The sequence below is a fragment of the Amia ocellicauda genome, chromosome 11 (assembly GCF_036373705.1).
Source record: "Amia ocellicauda isolate fAmiCal2 chromosome 11, fAmiCal2.hap1, whole genome shotgun sequence".
Lineage (NCBI taxonomy): Eukaryota > Metazoa > Chordata > Actinopteri > Amiiformes > Amiidae > Amia > Amia ocellicauda.
In genome coordinates this window covers 35,067,921-35,081,327 of record NC_089860.1, presented here as the reverse complement: position 1 = coordinate 35,081,327, position 13,407 = coordinate 35,067,921, and the positions used below count along the sequence as shown (strand labels likewise).

At 49.8% G+C, this 13,407-nt stretch overlaps 2 protein-coding genes across 2 annotated transcripts in view; one reads left to right on the top strand and one right to left on the bottom strand.

The window, feature by feature from the left end:
* Positions 1 to 78: 78 nt before the first annotated feature.
* sh3bgrl3 (SH3 domain binding glutamate-rich protein like 3) lies at positions 79 to 5,063 on the top strand. Its single transcript, XM_066717661.1, has 3 exons — positions 79 to 225; positions 1,545 to 1,712; positions 2,463 to 5,063. The coding sequence occupies exons 1-3, from the start codon at positions 94 to 96 to the stop codon at positions 2,526 to 2,528; spliced, it is 366 nt and encodes a 121-aa protein (XP_066573758.1). The 5' UTR covers positions 79 to 93; the 3' UTR covers positions 2,529 to 5,063.
* Positions 5,064 to 5,394: 331 nt separating this feature from the next.
* The window catches only part of ubxn11 (UBX domain protein 11), a 13,039-nt gene continuing 5,026 nt past the window's right edge, over positions 5,395 to 13,407 (bottom strand). Inside the window, exons 6-15 of the mRNA XM_066717660.1 lie at positions 13,136 to 13,190; positions 12,271 to 12,350; positions 11,859 to 11,967; positions 10,794 to 11,032; positions 9,905 to 9,982; positions 9,301 to 9,406; positions 9,054 to 9,157; positions 8,760 to 8,830; positions 8,412 to 8,561; positions 5,395 to 6,473 (exon numbers count right to left, since the gene is read on the bottom strand). Of these exons, the coding sequence (XP_066573757.1) occupies positions 6,320 to 6,473; positions 8,412 to 8,561; positions 8,760 to 8,830; positions 9,054 to 9,157; positions 9,301 to 9,406; positions 9,905 to 9,982; positions 10,794 to 11,032; positions 11,859 to 11,967; positions 12,271 to 12,350; positions 13,136 to 13,190 (1,146 nt within the window). The 3' untranslated portion in view covers positions 5,395 to 6,319. The remainder of the gene's footprint in view (positions 6,474 to 8,411; positions 8,562 to 8,759; positions 8,831 to 9,053; positions 9,158 to 9,300; positions 9,407 to 9,904; positions 9,983 to 10,793; positions 11,033 to 11,858; positions 11,968 to 12,270; positions 12,351 to 13,135; positions 13,191 to 13,407) is intronic.

Sequence of the window (13,407 nt, the reverse complement as noted above, 5' to 3'; positions counted from 1 at the left end):
TGCAAAGGCTTCAGGGGGTGTGGCGGTTGGGGGAGTGCCAGCCTGCGCCTTTAAGAGCGGGGCAATAACGCGGTATTGGTCCCTTTAAATCACATGGTGCGCAGCGGGCTGGGAGGCAGCGGGGCAGGCGCGGCGATTGCAGGGGAAGAGACACACAAAGACGGACGCAGACCCGCAGCCATGGTCGTCAAACTGTACTACACCACCGTCACCGCCTCCAGGGAGGTAAGAGCCCCGCACACCGGGCTCCGCACACCGGGCTCCGCACACCGGGCTCCGCACCTCGCAGACGCGGGCTTGTGCAGAAGCAGGCACACCCAGCTGCCTGTTATTCGCGGCGGTGAAGGCGCTGTGGACCTTTATCATCCCAGGTCTTGTCAGAAATGCAAGAGCCATCGCCCGAAGCTGCCCCACGCCCTCCCCCGCCGGCCCGAGCGCCCTGAAGCCCGGGTTTAAAGCGCCGGTCCGCCGGCCCGGGAGGCGGAAGTCGGGCTGCTGTCTGGGGCTCCGGCTGTGACGCCGGACGGGGTTTGTGCTCTAATGCAATGAAATGCATGAAAATGACAGTATAAATATCAACGTAAATGGACAGTCCCACAAGGGGGCATGTATTTGCAGCGGAATCGTGTTATTTTTGCTGCCAGATCCCCGAGACACCCGGCATTTGTGTATGGAAATCATTAGCATTTACCTCCGTTAGTCCAGCTAACTGTTTTAAGTGCAATGTAATTATGGTTATAAAAATGATCGAGCTGAGAGGTTTCACTGCATTTCCACACTGTGCTGATCCTGGCATGTGTTTCAGTCTGCAGGCATCATCTTTAATGTTGAAATGTCTCTGGAGCGGTTTGTCCTTAAGCACCGCACTGTTACAAAGTGTCCAGCGCTGGGTTAGATCTGTGACATGTTTGTACTGCTGTATCATTCATGACAGGGATAACTGGATAATTTGAGTTAAGACTATAGGATTACTGTAAACACCATTTCAGGGTCTATTTTTAAACCAAACTCTGGTAAATATAGTCTTGTGATGATGGGTACAGGCTTTTAAAATGATAATAAAAAAGATCAGTCAACAGCAGAGGAGTCATTTTATGGAGTGAAATGTTGATCAGATTTGTGTTTTATTTATTTTCTTCTGCAGTTTTGCCAGTTAAGATGGCTTGCTCCAGTTTGTCTGTATTTGCTCGGCCGAGGTGTGGTCAAAAACAAACGCAGACTTCCTAGTTGCCTGAGAAGGAGAAGCCTTTCTACCTTTCAGTAGAAGATATTGGCCTATTTAACTCAAGTTGCCTGAGAGATATTCAGCTTTCTGTTCCCTTTTACTATATAGACTAAATCTTGCACTTTCAAGTTCAGAACAAAGTTTTGTGCATGTATACTTCTAAACCCACAATAACCTCGGAGTATAGCTCTGCAGTGGCACGCTCGCGGGAGTGTGGGGGCGTGGACCACCGCCTTCCTGTTGCCGTGCCTGAATATTGCCCCTCCCAGTCACCCGGGTCCCAGCAGCAGGTGAAACGCGCTCTTCTCTCCGGTCTCAGGTGAAGTCCCAGCAGTCCGAGGTGATGCGCATCCTGGAGAGCAAGGGCATCCAGTTTGAGCTGATCGACATCTCGGTGGGCAACGCCGTGCGCGAGGAGATGAGGACCAAGGCTGGCAAGCCCACCGCCGTGCCGCCCCAGATATTCAACGGGGACGACTACTGTGGAGTGAGTCTCTCTCTCTCTGTCTCTGTCTCAGGTTCAATTTCAAAACTAGCTCCATCCCCGTCTCTCCCGTTGCAGGACAGACCCTCCATTCAATCCTTTCACTACAAGCAGCTTTTGTACTTGTGTGATTTGATTACTGGGTAATGCAGTTAAGGAGAAATAAATTGGTTTGTGCTGCAATGCATTCTGGGATGTGTTTACCCTGGGGTGCAATACAGAGTGTGGTCATCATTCCTGCTCTTAGTGGAGGAGTGGTCTGGAGGTCACTGACCTGCAAAGGCTGTATAAACCAATACAAGTTCAACGAGTGAGGCTGGATACTATATATGAAGTAGAATATAGTCCAGCAAGGTGCAAGATATAAACTCTGAAGTATTTGTGTAGACTGATCGATCCAGCCTGAGGAACTCTGTCTTCAGGGCCGGGCCGGGCGGAGACCTTGCCTCGAGTGCATTAGTCACTCGCTGTGGTTTAAAAAAAGCTTCCCACTCAGTCAGGAAGCGGCAGTGGGGAAGCACTGGTCTATGAGCCGCGCCCCGCAGAGACACTGCTGTGAAATGTTTGAATCCTGAGGGACTTTGCTTGGGCGCGGGCCGAGTGTTGAGTAAGTGTCGATGACCCTTCCCCTGAGCCTAGAGACTGACTTGTTGAAACGTGTGTGTGTGTGTGTGTGTGTGTGTGTGTGCGCGCGCACACACATGGGAACTGGGCGTAGGTTTATATGTTCACGTGTTCTTGCTCCCTTCCCAGGACTACCAGATGTTCTCGGAGGCGGTGGAGGACGACGCCGTGGAGAAGTTCCTGAAGCTGGACTGAGAGGTCCACAGTGAGGGGGCTGGAGGGGCTCGGACCGCAGCTGGCGCCTTTTGCCCGTTTTTTTCCCAACGTCATGCCAAAAAAAAACGAGCACATCCTCGCGGGTCACCCACCCAGCAGCCCCGTGTATCGCCTGGATGCAACACGCTTCCCTGCCAGTCATCTGTCCCGCTTTGCTGTTGTTTTGTTTCGTTCTGTTCTCTCTAATCTTCCTCATTCCAGAGTAAATCTCCTCGATGTCTCAACCGCTAGGGTGAATAGGAAATGTGGAGGGTAGAGTGGCGAATAGACGAGCTGATCTGTGATTGGTCGACTCGCCCGCAGTGCCACACTGATAGGAGCGGATATTCTCATTAGTAGGAAGAGTTATGATCTTTGTTTTGTTTCGTTATTCGATAGAAAGCACTTGTTTAAGAAGCACTGGCCGCATTAAACTCATGCACACGCAAATCACGGGACCTTAAACTCCGCCTCTGCTCTGACTTTAGATCAGCCCTTTTTCTATCAAACTTTTACACCTCGACACTGTAAACCTCCTAGTTTAGTGGTGTGTGTATATAACCTGATGTTTACAGTCTAAACTCTTAACCAGGAACGAACCTATTTTCTGTGGGAGGCGGTTCAGTGGTGTTTACTTGGTGCCAATGATCCATCGCCCGTGAAGCCGCCTCTTCCTGCAGGTCTTAATCCAGCCGAGTCCCCCGAACCTCTTAACGAAATAGTCTTACTTCCAACATCCAAAGAAACGTCGTCTTCGTAGATTTCCAAGTCTTAAAACGGGTTTGAGATAACGCTGGCAGTAATTTCCTTTTAATTAAATGATAGTTAGTCGGATGCTTCCTCATTAGATTGCAGTCCTATCCGTCTGAGTGTCCATCCAAGTATTGAAAGGGTCCGACCCCGTTCTCGACGCAAGCAGTCCCTCGTTGGACCTCGCTCCTCGCTGAAGCACATTCCCACACCTTCGCTAGTCTGTTGGTGACTGAGATGACGATTCCTTGGTGTTGAGGTCTCTGCAGAGTTCATCTTGGGGACCTCCCACTAGCTTGTCACAACACAAAAGCTGAGTCACTCTTACCTCTCCAATATGTATGAAATAAACGTTTTTTTGTTTTTGTTTCGTTCTTCTCCAAACCATCTGATCATTTTCCCTTAAGGACAGACCTTCGAGTTCTTCTGATACTCCTGAGATGCAGTATTGAAATGTCTATGCACTAGTTTAAAGCGTTTCCTGTTGGTAGCACACGTCACATTTAAGCAACACGGAAACACAAAGTCACTTTCAAGTCCAGTGTTTTTTGAATGTGTTGCTGGACCAGAGTTTGTATTAATTGTTCCCAGATTATGTACTCTTTTGTGTGATGTCAGCTTGGCTCCTGTCCTGGCCATCAGCAGTGCAGTTCGGTCTCCTCGAGTGATGGGGGGGGGGAGTCTCGGGGAGTTTTCTCTAATGGTTCGTGTTGGCGGGGAGAGGGACGTCATGCTTGATTTACATCAGTTGGCTCGGGCCGTTCACTGCTTTAGCCGTGCTCCTCTCAATCAGTTTGTGTGGAGGCCAAGTTGAGTCGTATAGCGGCTCTCTGGCTTTTTTGGGCCTGGCTGGGGTCCGTCTCATCATCCTCTGTACCTCTAGGCAGTTAAAACTAATGCATTTTGTTTGTTTTTTGTTCAGAGAGTCTGTCCTGTCATTCCTGCCGCTGGTCTAGTCTCTGAAGGCCAGGGTAGTGTAGTCCTGCTAACCAGCAATCAGTATTTCAGCCTCTCGGACGCACCGGCGCCCCGGGGAGACGCAGTATCTCACAATGCAGTAGGGACAGTGACATCCAAAGGTTTTGGCAGCGCACCTCTGCCACTATAATGCAGTAACCAGGATGGCGTTGAGAATGTTGGTGCTCTAGCGGACTTTGTTTCTGGACTGGGCCGGCACACAGAACCAGACCCACTTCCCTCTCTCTCCAGTGGACTGAAAAGGGGGTGGGGATGACGGGGGCGACTTTTATTAAACCTGGGATCACAACACACTCTCTCGACACAGAGACACACTCATTTGTTTCATTCCACTGTCTCACACCCACACCCCTGCCCTTCCTACCCCACCACCCTCTCTCTGTTTTTCGGGCACAGATCGGGACATTCCACGAGTCACGCTTTATTCGCTCGGCCCTGCCCCGGGACCCCACCGCGCTGCTTGCTTAATCGCACCCTTAAGTCACAATCTGGCTGATCAGAGTGTTTTCATTATTATAAACCAGTGGGGAAATATAACCTTTGTGCTTAAAGTCTGCAAGCTGGACATTAAAAAAACTTAAGCAAATGATTAGTTCAATTTCGGTTTCAGTTGCTTGATTGAAACCTCGGCGGACTGTGGGGCCCCCAGGAGCCGGGCTGGGAACCTCTGCTCTGAGCTATTGCTTTGCCTTTTGGACCAATGCCCTTTTTTTGGCCAAGAAAAAAACGAAAGAAAAGCGATTGTCTTCCAAGAAGATGATAATAAATATATGGGAATATCAAATAAAGCGGACAATTGTGTAGTGATTTGTGTTGTTTTTTTTGTTTTTCTGGAGTTCTGTACTTCTGTTTTCTGAAAAATACTTTAAAATATTGCGTTAGATCTTAGCAAATTCAAACTGCACCACATAAAAACTGTGGATAAAATGAGGTCGGTCTTTCCACCCAGGAAAACATGTTTGTAGCTTTAAATGCAAAAAAGGCTCCAGACGAGGCAATGGTTTTGTGTAACAAATTGACCCTCAATTAAACTGAATTCCCAGACTCATCTCTCTGTGATTAGCATCAATAGACTCCTTGCATAAAGATTTCAATTATACATGTTCTACTACAGATAGATAATGTACAGTGCAAATCATGGAAGTGTGCAAAAACAAATCTTTATTGTTGATGTCAGTGTATCCATTTATAAAGAGTGGGGCTTTCAAGTGACGCACCCTGCCTTCCAACAGTTTCTCCAAACCTCCCCAGAAAAAACTCAACTCTGAACCACAGAGAAACAAAATACCATCAGTGCGGTCAAGAATCTCCCAGCCCGTTGTGTCCCAGACCGTTTGTAATTAGTGTGTACACTAGACCCGTGCGTTCGGGCACAACAGACACTCGGCACACTGCACATCTGCACACCGCTCCTCTCCGCGAGTCGATATTCCCCCCGTGGGCTCCCTCTCGCATCGTGGTCCAGGAATGCACTCGCTGTGTCAGCGAGGAACGCCACGCCTTCACTGAGGCCCCAGAAGAGAGAGACTCGGCACTGGGTGTGGTTCCAAAGGAACAGCTGTGCTCTGCAAAGGAATCCTGACATCTTCGTGCCAAGACTGATTAATGGCTATTCCTCATATTTATTAGAACAGAGCTCCCTAATTCTCCTCAGGTGTTTGTTTTAAAGGGTTGGAACCCCAAGCACACAGAGCATCCACATAGGCACAGCAGCAGGTGCTTCTGTTAGTTTTATTGTTACAAGGCTGGAGCTATTAGTGTCAATTTATTAGTCAGTGAACCCAGGTGATGCCCAGCAAACCATGCCAAGCCAACCCCTCACCCCACGAGCCCTGGGCCAGAACAGACCAGGAGAAGGGCCTCTGATTTTAGTGTGATGATAAGAACAGATTAGCCTCTGTTGTTCTTTCATTACACTGGACTGTCATTGAGACAGAGGCTACAACTGTCTCCTGGAAAATTAACGATTTACAATAAACAAAGACTAGAACTCTTAACACAACAGTAAGCACCCAGATCCCCAGAGCCCGTCCCTCGGGGGCCCGCTGGCCGTCGGGCGGGGGTCAGGGCCCGGTGCCCGGAGTGGCACGGGGCCGGGCCCGGAGCAGCAGGGTGGCGTTGGGCGTCAGGCCGCACTGCAGCAGCGTCTGGGAGCCATCGCTGTAGCTCCGCGGGGGGAAGGAGCTGATGATGTCATAGTGCGGGCGATCGTCCCCCCTGCAACACAACACACACAACTCTGACACTTCCTCACATCTGGCACAGCGCCGGGGGGAACTGCACTCTAATCTATACACTGTGATTATTATTCCTAATGTTATTAATGCACGTTTTTAGCAGTTTGGTTCAGTGTAAGTCACAGAACCAGAGGAGCTTTTCCAGATCAGCAGGGACACACGCACAAATGGAAATTGGGCTTCAAGGCATTCAAGACAGAAAACAGGAGACACTTCTTCACACAGAGAGGTGTCACAATCTGAACAAACTCCCCAGCGATGTGGCTGAAGAGACAATGTGGGAACATTAAAAAACAGACTGGATAGGATCCTTGATCACTTAGTTATTAATGGACACCAAACGAGCACGATGGGGCGAATGGGCTCCTCTCGGTTGGACACTGTCTCATGTTCTTAACTAATAAAGTGCAGAGACAAATTTTGTGTTTTTGCTGAATTTTACCAATATTTTATGCTGTGATCCCACACAGGTATATAAAGCGACTATGAACAGTTATTATTTCAGCAGAGATGAACTCTTCTTGGCCTCTGAAGGGCAGAGCGCAGTCTGGCGGCCTTGCGTGGCTTCAGTCTCTGTCCCTGCATTGTCCTCACAGTCAGGATATTGTGAGAGCAGTTCGGCGCTCAGTGGAAACCCTTACAGTCCCAGTGTGGTGACTAAGGCGAAGCGCTCGAGTTGCGCCCCGGCTTTGTTTTGCGGGCAGCGGGCGATATCTGGCTTCTGTGGTGCCTCAATTATTTAGGCTTTTGCGGTTGCCAGGCTAGCGGAGACTTCAGAGCTGGGGTTTCCTATAAACTGGTCACCGGCGCCCTCCTGTGGCTGCTGCTCACATGGCTTTGATTTTAAAATGCTGGCCAACATTTAAAACAACAAGTAGTGACTGAACTTGAACAGCCGGCTAAACCTGTGACCTACATCCTGCACAGCCACATCAGTCACAATCAGCAGCCTGTGTCCTGGTTTTAACCCTTTTCAGTGTGTCAAATCCGGTATAAACCCGTCTTGTTCCTTGAAAATGCACGTACAGATTCAGAGATGTTGTATTTATCGATTGATTGATTGATTTGTGTTTATAATGTGCCGCTGTTTGCAGCAAACATTTTGAAACTTAATATTTCTATAATCATTGCTGGTCTTCTGTGTCGAGCTGATTTCTACTGACGTGTGAGAACAGCACAGTGCTTTTGTTCTGGGTCTTGTGATAAGTTGTGTTTGCCAGATCTAACTGAAATCCTCCTTCCCGATTCTGTGGGAGCAAGACCCTGAAACCAGGCGCTGAGCATTGTGGGTCGAGATCAGAGCTCGCAGTTCCAGGCGTGAACAGGTTGCGAGAAAGTCTGCTGGAGTTTCCCCAGACTGGCACTCTGTGCAATTTTATGATTGGCTGCTTTCTCTTGTGCGTCACCGCCTGTTGCAATAGGAAGGGAGAAGATCTCCCCCCCATCTGGAGGGCGCTGCTTCTGGCGGGGAAAACAACGGCCTGCGGGCAGGAAATCCACGTCTGCGGGTCTCTGTGTGAAGCCATTAAAAAATAGCAGACTGACTGAAACTCCCAAGACCAACCAAAACCAACTGTAAGTCAGCGTGGCTGCTTTAGTAAACGATCAAATCAATCGCAACACTGAGCTCTCACCAGCCAGAGAGCCGGATCTGCTCCTGACCCAGACTGTGCACACAGCCGGCTGCCACACCGTCCTCAGACAGCATGGTTGATCGATGTTAACTGAATGAATAAACTGCGTGAAACACTGTCCTCCACACCCCCGTGTCCGAGAGCTGATCTTTCGGTTCGGTGTCTCTGTGGGTCAGACGGGCACTTGGGGGTCTGACTGCTCACATTACAAGAGGGTGCTGTCTGCATGTCTCGGGCACTGGGGGCTCACCTATGTGTGTCCAGGTGCTGTCTGTGTGTCTCACCTGTGAGTGTCCAGGTGCTGGCGCAGCTGTCCGATTGTCTCAGAGAACAGCATCTTGACAATGTAGGTCTGCTCCCCGTCCTCGGATTTGACCCTCAGCGTGGAGACGTTTGCGGGGGTGGGGGGTCGAATGTCCTCACTCAGCTCTAGCCTGCGAGGAACAGGAAAGGGGGTGGGGGGTCAAGACCAAAGTGACAGGGAGCTCTGGCAGCGACTTCTGAATCCTGAGACGGAGTGGGAGGTTCAGGGTGTGTGTAAATCGCTTCCCCTACGAGCCACGAGTTTTCGCTCCCCCCAACACATCTCGCCCTTCCACCGGTAGAGAGCGGTGAGAGGGTGCCTACTGTACCTCTGCTTCAGGGCCTGGAGAGCTGGCGTCTCGATGAGGGTCACACGGCTGCCCTGGGCCTGAGAGGGACCCTGGACACGGAGCAGAAACACACGATACACAAATCACCAGAGCTGCCCTCACTTACCCAGGTGGCTTGACTATAGGATCTGAGCACTTGGCTTTACTGTACAATCTATGGTTATTAGTACAGAAAGCAGGAACACTGTGCATATATATACACTCACAAAGAAATAGAGTCCGGCCTATTTTAAAGCTCCCTGGGTCCCCAGGCTGCTCTGTTCTGGGCCTCACCTGCAGGTTGTCCCTGATGGAGCCCCTGATGTCGATCACCTTGCCTTCCTTGATCACGGCCTTGGGCAGCCTGTTTAAGAACTGCTCCACAGACAGCCTGGGACCTGGAGGGTGAAACAATCATGCCACAGCAACAGAAACGCAGACAGCTGTATATTACTATGGTCTTGGCGAGTGTTTGCAAATCAAACGGTTCTGCCCCTCTGCGCCGCCTCCCCCGGCGTCCCACAGTGATGATGTCACCCACCTGCCGCGTGACCGGTCTCCGGCACGCCCCCCACCATCCGGCCCTCCCCTGGGAACTCCTCCCAGCGCCGGCTCTGCCTGTACACCTCGTCCCGGCGGTCCCGCACCTGCCACCGCAGTACGGGTCAATATCGATTTTTGAATATGAGCTTGACTCTATTAGTCCAACGGATGCAAACCTGCCTGGCATTTCATTTATATATCTGTTGTGTTTTTAGCTTTGTAGTGTGAGCTTTAACTACAATAGGGGGGTTGGTAAAAACTGCTCGTGATGGGGGGGTAAAACCGCAATGGGTTAATGAAGGTACAAGTTACTAGTTACTAACAAGTTATAAGAGGAAATAGACTGTTCTGCATTGGAGTCAAAGGAAAGCTAAAATGAACCTAATTCTGCTATTTAGTTTTAACTAGAAGTGGCAATGTCTTCCGCAGCTCTGAAAACATCCGTGTGCAATACGAGCTCTGCGGCCTGAGGGACGCAGCCACCTATAACCGTCCTTCCACACCACCGCGGCTCCCTCGCCCATCCACCTCGCCTTGGGGTCCTCAGCGCCCCGTCTCTCTCGCGTGCGCGTGGCCGGAGGCGCGGGGGAAGGGGTACGAACCTCGAAGGGTACTCCGTCCGGGAACCTCGTCTGCAGCTCGGAGGGGAAGTACCCGTCCATCAGGTCCTGCACGCATTGCTGGGGACAAGCAGGCGGATTGACGTCAGCCACTACCCTGCTGGTTTCTGTGCCATCCAAGCTCTCAATGACTTAATTGAACCCTTAATTGAACTAATCATTTGCTTACGTTTGACTTTTTAAATTGTATAACTGATAAAAATAAGATGAGTTCCGTATACAATTTTATACCTAAAGCCCTACTGTTTAAAATAATTAAAAGGAAATTATTAGTTAATTAAGGGTGTTCACCGGCTCCCCACGTGATCTCGTGCTAATGCAGGTCGATCGGGAAAAAATTACAATGTTTATACATTTTGTTAATTAAAAAAATGTAGATAAACAACCCTGATTAAATCAGACCATTTTTTGTGGCACCATTTTCGTTTCACTTGTTCGCAGTGCTGCCTCGAGGCATGTTTAGGGTGACATTTAACAGTGGGATAAGACCTAAATGCCTCCCACCTCCCCCCTGAAAAACAACTTATATCTGAGTGTTTTCTAAACATTTGTAATCATGCATTTTCCAGTTATACGAATTACTTTGTGTAACTGGTATCTAGAGATCACAGACCACCAGGGTTGTCACCAGGGGCGGGGGGCCGGGTCTGACACACTGCTGCCGACTGGCCCACCTGTTCAAAAACACAGATCCTACCCATGAGCAGGGCAGTGTGACGCATTCACGTCCCTCACACACAGACATCCGGTGACAGACTGGAGCTCAGTCTCTGTGGTGGTGTTAAAACTCCCTCCCCGAGGAGCAACGTCATTGCTTCGAGACGGCGGCGCACACAGGGGTGGGTGTGGGGGTGCAGACATGTGTGTTTACCCGTGTGTGGGGCTCCTCATAGGGGCGGAAGGGGCCCTCGAACATGACGATGCCGTTCCTGAAGAGCGAGAGGGGGATGGCCGAGGACCGGGCCAGGCGCGCCCCCCCCGCCACGCGCTCCACATGGGACTCGCCCTCCCCGGCCAGGACGTTCAGGTCCCGGACATTCTCCAGGACCAGGTCGAAGTTCACCTGGAAGTCCCGCCCCTCAGCATGCCCTACAGAGGAGGGAGCCGGCGCTGTGGAAAAATATAATACAATCCATATCATATATAATTAATGGTATCTGTCATTTCGCTTGCACTCATCTCAAGAGAAGGATGGAATGAGAACCAAAGCAGAGCAAATACATGGAAGGAGTTTCAAAAAGTGTACATACAAGGTTAATTATTTAATTAAACCAAACAGGCAACAGTCATATCGGTCTAAAGGTGATCGCAGATGTTGTTTCCCGTTAAGACAATGCACTAGTTAGAGCTCATCTGGATACTGTGGACAGTTCTGGGCTCCACACTTCAAGAAAGATATCGCTGCTCTAGAGGCAGTTCAGAGGAGAGCAACCAGACTTATTCCAGGTCTGAAGGGAAAGTCCTACTGAGAGACTGAGGACCTGAACCTTTTCACCCTGGAACAGAGGAGACTACGTGGGGACTTGATCCAAGTCTTCAAAATCATGAAAGGCATCGAACACATCAAACCAGAGGAGCTTTTCCAGATCAGCAGGGACACACGCACCCGGGGACACAAATGGAAATTGGGCTTCAAGGCATTCGAGACAGAAAACAGGAGACACTTCTTCACACAGAGAGGCGTCACAATCTGAACAAACTCCCCAGCGATGTGGCTGAAGAGACAATTTGGGAACATTCAGAAACAGACTGGATAGGATCCTTGATCACTGAGTTATTAATGGACACCAAACGAGCACGATGGGGCGAATGGGCTCCTCTCGATTGAAACTTTCTTATGTTCTTATGTTCCCGGTGCTCAGTGTGGCAGATGTATGCAGATGGGTGGGGGGTGTCCCGACGCTGATGTAGGTGTGACTGTGGTTTTTACACCTACCTTGTTTCCAGGGCTGTGTTCGCTCGCTCTCTTCCTCCCCAGGATCCTGGAGATAAGCCCGGGGTGTGCTCTCTCCCACCCACACCATCCCGTAGTCGTTCAAGAACCGCTGTTCGAAAAACAAAGAGCATCGACGGGTCGCGCTTAGTGTCCGGTGCATGGGTCGGTTTCACGGCCGCTGCACGGCGGCGAACCTGTCGTCATGTTTGAGATTATTAATAGCATGTGTTGATTTGCCTGAGAGTGTCACTCATTTCTGCTGTCTGCAACAGATGTCAACGCGCCACCCTTGCACAGCACAGTTTGGTAGCAGGATATGAGATCATAGATCTGTCCAGGAGGCCTGAGTGTCATTAAAACTCAATCTATTCGTGTGACACTTCACACCTCTCAGACACCCGCGTGAATTCACCTCCATCTCCGAGACCTGGCTCTGCAGCTGAGAGCACGTTGCCACCAGCTCTCCCTCCCTCTGCGATGCGGTGGTTTCCTCTGCAGAGAAATAAACACACGTCAACAGACAAACAAAGATGTCTAAAGTAGTGCAGTACTCTATTCTGCTGCAGCCGTATCTCTCTCTGTTGGCCTCGGTTGCTCTTCATAGCTGTGTACGCAGCACGAGCTGTAATGAGCGCAGTGTGAGCAAACACGCATCACCTCGCTTTGGCAGGTCGTGTTGTCACCCACAATTGACACGCGGTGCCTCGGGTGGAAGAGATTCAAAACAGAAAGAGGGATTCGATTCTAGATTTGGATAACGCCGCATCGTCCTGGACCCCTGTTCTTTTCTGAGCACCGTGCGGGGCCCACAGCCTGACTCCAGACTGGACAGAAATGGCATCGTAGTAGAGGAAGGACAGTTCGGTGTACAACATATCGCCCAGTGCTTTGAACGTGTGTAATTTGTGGTACAGAGCTCTGTGCTGTGAGAGGTAAACACTTGACTTATATATAGGGTTGCAAACAATAGACAGCCAGTAAACCACATCCTGAGGAGGTTGTGCTTCAGAGAATAACTGCCATGTTTACAAGAAAATTCTGGGTGAGGCTTTGTTGGAGGGAAGTAATACACACGGTCCTGGTGTTTTCGGCCTTGTTTTAAACACCACGCTGAAATATCTGGCTTAACGGGATCGTTCTCCAAGGGCAGGGTAAAAAGGCAGTTTCTTACAGGGTTTTGTACGTAGGTAATTAAAAAAAACACAATACTACTAAATGAATCGCAAAATACCCTGCCCTAAATATGATGCAATTGTTTTATTTTATTTTTGTGTTACCTTTTGATCTCTGAAGGATTTGCAGTTTCTCCTCTAGAACAGCAATCTTTCTGTCCTGTTGGGTGACACAAATACAGGTGTGATGGGTTTGCATTGACTCTGGGTATCAGATATTGTCGTCTGGGTGAAAGTACAGGGTATCTCAATGACCAGGAACAGACCGGTGTCATTTTTGGGTTTGCCACCGTCGTTGGTGTGTGTATCTATATTTTTCCCCAAAAGGCACAATATTCAGTGCATCGTTTGCCTCTCTTGCGTGTCCTAGTATCTTG

What these genes read in the sequence shown, in the direction of transcription:
- sh3bgrl3 (XM_066717661.1), top strand. Translation starts at nt 94, where the DNA reads ATGGTGCGCAGCGGGCTGGGAGGCAGCGGGGCAGGCGCGGCGATTGCA. An exon ending in CCGTCACCGCCTCCAGGGAG is followed by an intron (nt 226 to 1,544) that starts GTAAGAGCCCCG and finishes CTCCGGTCTCAG; the next exon opens with GTGAAGTCCCAGCAGTCCGA. An exon ending in ACGGGGACGACTACTGTGGA is followed by an intron (nt 1,713 to 2,462) that starts GTGAGTCTCTCT and finishes CTCCCTTCCCAG; the next exon opens with GACTACCAGATGTTCTCGGA.